This window comes from Nicotiana tabacum, chromosome 15, assembly GCF_000715075.1.
Source record: "Nicotiana tabacum cultivar K326 chromosome 15, ASM71507v2, whole genome shotgun sequence".
NCBI lineage: Eukaryota > Viridiplantae > Streptophyta > Magnoliopsida > Solanales > Solanaceae > Nicotiana > Nicotiana tabacum.
The window spans coordinates 24,967,447-24,974,906 of NC_134094.1; the positions used below are offsets into that span (position 1 = coordinate 24,967,447).

The 7,460-nt window shown below is 37.9% G+C and overlaps 1 protein-coding gene across 6 annotated transcripts in view; it reads left to right on the top strand.

Moving 5' to 3' along the window:
- The window catches only part of LOC107792562 (ABC transporter C family member 2), a 31,140-nt gene extending 23,979 nt beyond the window's left edge, over positions 1–7,161 (top strand). For all 6 annotated transcript variants that reach the window (XM_075230669.1, XM_075230670.1, XM_075230672.1 and 3 more), the window contains 7 exons: positions 916–1,096; positions 1,263–1,586; positions 2,068–2,824; positions 4,430–4,551; positions 5,409–5,654; positions 5,839–6,259; positions 6,841–7,161. In XM_075230669.1, the coding sequence (XP_075086770.1) occupies positions 916–1,096; positions 1,263–1,586; positions 2,068–2,824; positions 4,430–4,551; positions 5,409–5,654; positions 5,839–6,259; positions 6,841–6,938 (2,149 nt within the window). In that variant the 3' untranslated portion in view covers positions 6,939–7,161. The remainder of the gene's footprint in view (positions 1–915; positions 1,097–1,262; positions 1,587–2,067; positions 2,825–4,429; positions 4,552–5,408; positions 5,655–5,838; positions 6,260–6,840) is intronic.
- Positions 7,162–7,460: the final 299 nt, after the last annotated feature.

The window sequence follows — 7,460 nt, forward strand, 5'->3', positions numbered from 1 at the left end:
GAAAGCTGTGGAGTTTATTTTGTATAAAGTAGTTGTAGTTAGGCTTAACACAAAGAGCTGTCATGCCTTTCTAGCCTAATCTGCTTTATGTCAAGAATGAGAACTACAGGTTGAAGCTATTGGCTAGTATGAAGACTTAATTTATCTTCATAGCCATATCGTGAGACAAGGAGATCTTCTCCACAATAGTTCGTCCTTTAGCAAAAGCACCCCTTTTTGCTTAACTATTTTTATAGAGAGAAACTAACTAATTCTTCAAGCTAGAGAGAATTTCATATAAGTTACATTCTCTCCTTCAAATATCCTGTAAATAAAGGTAGGTCGGAATTGGTAAAAGTTTGAATTCATCTGCTCTGCGATATTAGTGAAAATCCAGTTCTTCTAATTGAGCTTGCTTTATGTCAAGATCAAAATTTAGTTAATCTAGTATTAGTATTAACGAGGCAAACATTTTGAAGAATCTCCAAGTCGATTGATGTTTTAGATGCAGCTGCCTTTCGCAAGTAGAAAATGCCTTTAGTTTAGTACACTACAGTTTAAATGTATGTTTGACATCAAATCATTCTAGTTTAAATAAAGAAAATGAGTTTGCAACCTTTACTCTTTCCTTCCCCCTGCTCTTTCTGTAGGGTGGATAGCTTCTTTTACAGAAGGAGAGTATGCTCTTGATCAAGTTGTAGGTCTAAATCGATACATTAAGTGTCTATGTTCATCCAATTGGGATTTCCTTTAGCTGATGCAGCTTTCTCCTTTTCCTTTCTCATGAATGTTAACCTTCTGCAGCATGGTGGGAAGTAAAGAGAATTGGAGCATTCCTTGAACTGAAATGCTTTATACGAAAGCATTTTCCAAGCCTATTATTGGTCACATGCTTTTGTGTACTGATTTAGCTTGTTTTTAACTCATATGTTGCAGGTATAAAAATGCTTTGGGAGGTTCTTGGGTGGTTGTGATACTATTTTTGTGCTATTTCTTGATAGAAGCTCTCCGTGTTGGGAGTAGCACATGGTTAAGTTTTTGGACTGATCAAAGCAGTTCGACGAGATATAGTGCTGGCTTCTACAATCTGATTTATTCGCTTTTATCTCTTGGTCAAGTATGTAATTATTATCTCTCTTAGCTTTTGTTGCTTGCTGCTTTCTCCCTACTGATCCAAGATATTTGATATCCTTGTATGCTGAATAAGACGGTGGAACTCTTCATCTGATGAAGGGGAAAGAAAAGGAGACTTCTAATTACTGTCTATATTATCTGCATATCAGGTTATGGTAACTCTCACGAATTCATTTTGGCTGATCACGTCAAGCCTTTATGCTGCCAGGAGGTTGCATGATGCTATGCTTAATTCTATTTTAAGAGCTCCAATGGTCTTCTTTCACACAAATCCACTGGGGAGGATTATCAATAGGTTTGCCAAGGATCTAGGGGACATAGATAGAACTGTTGCACCCTTTGTAAGCATGTTCCTGGGCCAGGTGTTTCAGCTTATCTCAACATTTGTCCTGATTGGTATAGTGAGTACCATGTCTTTATGGGCAATAATGCCGTTGTTGGTCTTGTTTTACGGAGCCTATTTGTATTATCAGGTATGTGGAAAACTATTATTTTATTTTGTTTTGTATAATTCATGTTTCTTAGATATAATCTGAACTGCTCTATCAATTATGTATCTGATATGCCCCTGCACTAATTTTATTGAGGTCTAAGCATGGGGTCGAATGGTCCACCTCTTTCTGAAACAAAACAAGCTATTGTCATTCCTTAGGATGCATAGTACATACTTTATCCATAACGTATTTAATTCTTTGCGCATATTATTTGTAAAAAATGCTCCCCGGCATGTCCAAGTCATGTTATGTGCCATGCTCGAGTCCTCTAGTGGAGGAGAATGAAAATAATTTTGGTTCACGAAAATGGATCTGTTACCTTAACCTGTGTCTGGCTGATTTCATTTGGTGAATGGATTAACTTCAATTAAGCCTCCCCTTTGGGTTTTTCTATTTGATTTTTTCCCTTTTCTATTTTAGTTCTACTTATTGTTTGCTCAAAACAACCTGCTTCTTGCAGAGCACTGCTCGTGAGGTGAAGCGCTTGGATTCCATCTCCAGATCTCCTGTCTATGCACAATTTGGTGAAGCGCTAAATGGTCTTGCAACTATTCGTGCATATAAAGCTTATGATCGAATGGCCAACATCAATGGGAAGTCAGTGGATAACAATATTAGGTTTACACTTGTGAACATGGGCGGAAATCGTTGGCTTGGGATCCGTCTCGAGACTGTGGGGGGTCTTATGATTTGGCTTACAGCAACATTTGCTGTAGTTCAGAATGGAAGGGCAGAAAACCAGCAGGCCTTTGCCTCAACAATGGGTTTGCTTCTCAGTTACGCCCTAAATATCACAAGCTTGTTAACTGCTGTACTGAGACTTGCAAGTTTGGCTGAGAATAGTTTAAATGCTGTCGAGCGAGTTGGAACGTATATAGACTTACCATCAGAAGGTCCCGCCATAATTGAGGGCAGCCGTCCTCCTCCTGGATGGCCTTCAGCAGGATCCATTCGATTTGAGAACGTTGTCTTACGTTACAGGCCCGAACTTCCTCCTGTTCTGCATGGTATATCCTTCACAATTCCTCCGAGTGACAAAGTTGGAGTAGTTGGCAGGACTGGAGCTGGAAAATCTAGCATGTTTAATGCTTTGTTCCGACTTGTGGAACCTGAAAGAGGAAGGATATTAATTGATGATTGTGATGTTTCAAAGTTTGGACTGACAGATCTTCGGAAGGTTCTTGGTATTATACCGCAAGCACCAGTTTTGTTCTCAGGTATTTTTTGAATTTGTTTTTGATCTCCATTTTTTGGGATGGAGGCTTGTCTTTATAGATGTCATTATCTTTATAGTTCAAATCAAGTTGCATCTAGATAATCATGCACATGTGATTCTGCTATAGTGCTGGAGGCGCTTATTACTGTAACTGTGAACAGATGTTCGGAGAGTAACATGCTAGTGACTTGTAGGAAGTATATTGTCAACCTTTCACATTCTGTCTGTTGCCCGTCTGACTTTGGAATCTATCTTGATCCACAAAGTCCATGGACATTGTCAAATAGTTTTTGTTAGTGGATACGCTTTGATGACTTTGAGGTTAACTGGGGGTTGAGCACTGTACTTAACAATTAGTGTATATATTGCGATGGACTTAGATTGTGTCTGATGCTTTTTCTGTAGCAGAGAGCGGGGTGTGAAATTCATGCCAAAATAAGATTCTTGTTGAAAAGAATATTTCTTTTTTGATGAGCGGGGTAATGTGCACTGCAAGCCCTAATTAGCTTTTTGCTACTATGTACATTTACCAAATTAATCTCTCCTTCAAACTCTTTTAACATTTTCCCTGGAAAAACTCTTTAGTAAATGGCTAATGGTAGAATAATAGAAGAGAACAAAGAGATAGAGAGCTCCATCAGACCCCTCGCCTCCTCTTGTTCTTCTTCCTCCTCTTTTGTCCCCCTCACAAAAAGCTTTGAGAACTTTTTTAACATTTTCCCTGGAAAAACTCTTCTGTAAATTCTGTTAAATGGCTAATGGTAAAATAATAGAAGAGAACAAAGAGACAGAGAGCTCCATCAGACCCCTCGCCTCCTCTTGTTCTTCTTCCTCATTTGTGCCCCTCGCAAAAAGCTTTGAGAATTTTGCAAAGAGCTGCTATACAATGCTAATTCACTTCTCTCTTGCCTACTTCATTTACTACTGGTTCTGATCTCACATTTCTAGCTTAGCCACAAGCAACTTCATATAATCTGAGTTGTTCTCTTTCTTTCGACTTTTGCTGACAAATCAGTCTGCTCTTTTACCAGTCTTTTATTTGATGGTGCAGATGGTCATACAAGAGAGATTTATAATTTAGAAACAAAAAGACCATGGCTACTCATAATATTTGTGTATATTGCACAAATCTAGTCCTATTCTAGAAGTGTTTAGTACCTAGCATAAACTTTGCTTATGGGTTGTAATCAACATGATGGACATGGGAGAAGAAGGAGCTGCGGAATCGGGAGGGGAGAGAAGTAAGAAGTAGGGGGAAAAGAAGGGAAGATACTTCTGATGGGCCTTGGGTTGCAGGATCTATTATTATCTTAACAGTCGCTTGTAGCTTTTCTTTTCTTGCGTTATCTCCTTCGCTCCTTCAGACAGTTAACCGAGAACGTTAAATGAAAGATCTCCAGGACAATCTTTAAGAAGTTGTAGAGGGTAAATGCTAAAAGAATAAATATAGGAACATATGATACTATCAAAATCTTTGAGTTGGCCTGCATTTTATGTCATATTAAATATGTCCTGCATTTTCGGTGTTGACCTGAACTAAACAACAACTCACCAACCTACCATTAAAAAAGTGTTTATCTCAATAGTCCTCGTGTATTTTGGCCAGGGACCGTGAGATTTAACCTTGATCCATTCAATGAGCACAATGATGCTGACCTCTGGGAGTCTTTGGAAAGGGCGCACCTAAAGGAAGTTATCAGGAGGAACTCTTTGGGTCTCGATGCCGAGGTTTGTTCTTTGTGTTTTGAATTGTTTCAAATTGTTTGACATCATTCCGCTAATAATATTACTCTTTATGACTTTCACTACTTTCAAGAATTCAGATTCGTTTAATTATTTAATTTAAACTTTGATATGATGTTTTCTCTATCAAACTAACATTTCAACGACTACTTTAATATTTTCTCTCTATACCACTAGCATAATAGATAAGTCAATATAAAATTTGAACTTCATGCCCTGTGATAAAGTGAAACAATGGCATTTATGATTCTAAAAATGTGAAACATTAGTACAAAGTGTCTTTAAAATATTTTGGCAATATAAAGTCTATTTAAACTCTGTAAAGTGAACTTTGTTGAATAAAATGTAATACAGGGGCAGTATCACTAATAAGCACGAGGACTACAACTAAAGGGAACAGCTTGTAAAACACATGGAAAGGCACAGACCTTCCATTTTTATGGTAGAATCAACTTTTATGTTATTGGATGTTACTGGGATTATTGCTTATCAAAGAGGAAAAATTGGACATATATTTGTTATGCTTTGTTTCTGTTGTATAATGGTTATGCTTTATCCAAATGCACCATATTACAAGTTACAAACCACGTTTCAAATAGTTACTGTTTTTGCTAGAAAGAAAACCCTTAACACCTATTTTTAGTTAAATTAGCATGTTGCACTATTAACTAACTCTGACCTTTCGAATTAACTAGATAGCTTAGAGGCTCAAGCCTTTGTGTTAGTATAAATTTAAAAAGTGAAAATTCTGTTACGTCTATTCTCTTGATTTTTCTATCTATACTATCATGGTCAAACAAATTTCAGCTATAGCTAACGAAACATTACTTTGATGTATTAAGGTGTCGGAAGCTGGAGAAAATTTCAGTGTTGGACAAAGACAGCTTTTAAGTCTTGCTCGAGCATTGCTTCGCCGGTCAAAGATTCTTGTTCTTGACGAAGCAACTGCTGCTGTTGATGTCAGAACTGATGCTCTTATTCAAAAAACTATACGCGAAGAATTTAAGTCATGCACCATGCTCATCATTGCTCACCGTTTGAACACTATCATCGACTGTGACAGAATTCTTCTGCTTGATGCTGGTCAGGTAGAGTGCTCACCCTTCAATCTTAGTCTTGTGAACTCACTTTGATAACAGGTCATGCCTGATTGCAGGTTTGAGGGTCTATTTGTTGGGGTTCCAATACAAAAGAGGGATTGCATCTTTTTTTTTTAAAACCATTTTTTCTCTATGGGTTATTTGAATTTACCTGTTGTCTGTCTCTTTTCAGGTACTGGAATATGATACTCCAGAAGTATTGTTACAAAAGGAAGAAACTGCTTTTTCTAGGATGGTTCAGAGTACAGGAGCTGCAAATGCTCAATACTTACGAAACTTAGTATTAGGAGGGGAAGAGGGTAACAGTGTAGGGAGGGACAAACAGCTAGATGGGCAAAGGAGATGGCTTGCCTCTTCACGTTGGACTGCTGCAGCACAGTTTGCACTAGCTGTTACACTTACTTCATCCCAAAATGACCTTGTGCAGTTAGAAATTGAGGATGAGGATAATATCCTGAAGAAAACAAAGAATGCCGTAATCACTCTGCAGGGAGTATTAGAGGGTAAGCACGACAAAGAAATCGAAGATACCCTGGATCAGTACCAGGTTTCCAGAGACAGATGGTGGTCTTCTTTATACAAGATGGTTGAAGGTAAGGACTACTGCAAATTAAACTTTTCAAAAGCAAAAAATTACTTTCATGGTCATCTTCTTTGAGAACCGTTATTTGTCATGGTCACCATTATTGTCGGTATTGATGAAGAACAAGATTTAGACAGAGACAGGCACACGTGCCCTAACAAAGGAATAGGATGTACATGGATAAAATGTATAATTTTACCTACTTCCCTTTGCCACCATTTTTAATGCTTCAGACATCCGGTGTTTGAAATCCACTGGATCACTAATTCTGATTCGCGAAGGTAGGGCTCCGTAGAGGGGATAATGTGCTCCCAACTAGGAGTTCCTCTATTTCCCGTGCTCGAACCTGAGACTTTTGGTTGAGGGTAGAGGGATTCCAACCATCCCACCACACTCCTTGGTTTTATTTTTTGGTTTAGGCATTTTGTTATCTGGGTGAGTATGTCTTTGTGTGGTCTTTGAGGCCTTTACTTGGTCTCCAATTGTTTCTCTTTAAGGAAGCAGTGCTGTTAGTATAATGTTCTCATCTTGTATGATTTTTTTAATCAAATATTGGTTTTATTTATGGTTCTGGGCTTTTACACTTTTCAGGTCTCGCGATGATGAGTAAGCTGGCGCGCAATAGACTTCATCAAGCAGAACTTGAGGTTGAAGAAAAAGCAATTAACTGGGATCGCGCTGAGATGTAGAAGTCTTCCAGCTGCAGCAGATAATGGAATGGACCTTTTTTACCTTATTTTATTAGATTTCACAGATTTTTGGTTCTGCCCCCTTTATCCCATGAGAAATTTTTGCTGTGCCTTTTCTGAAGATGATGATAAGGTTTGTTGTAAAATTAAGGAGAAATGTAATTTTGAATGCAACTACCACAGATACAGGGAAATGGCATAAGAGTGGCTTTTTGTTATAAGAGATCTCCTAGTTCTGTGCTGCATTGCTAAAACAACTTATTTTTGGATCCTATCAAATATTATTATCTAGCTTCTATCTATACGCACACACACATCCATGCACCACTAATAGTAGCGTAGGTGATGTCTTTTTACAAGCTAGTCATAGTTTTGCGCTAAGATGACATGAACAAATCGAGAAATGGTACAAGCCAAGGGTGGTTTATGTTCTTAACTTTTTTATACCTTGTTTTCCCTTAGTATTGTTTAATTGCACAGTCCTTAATAGAGAAAAAATATTCTTAAGTATAGGACTTAAAT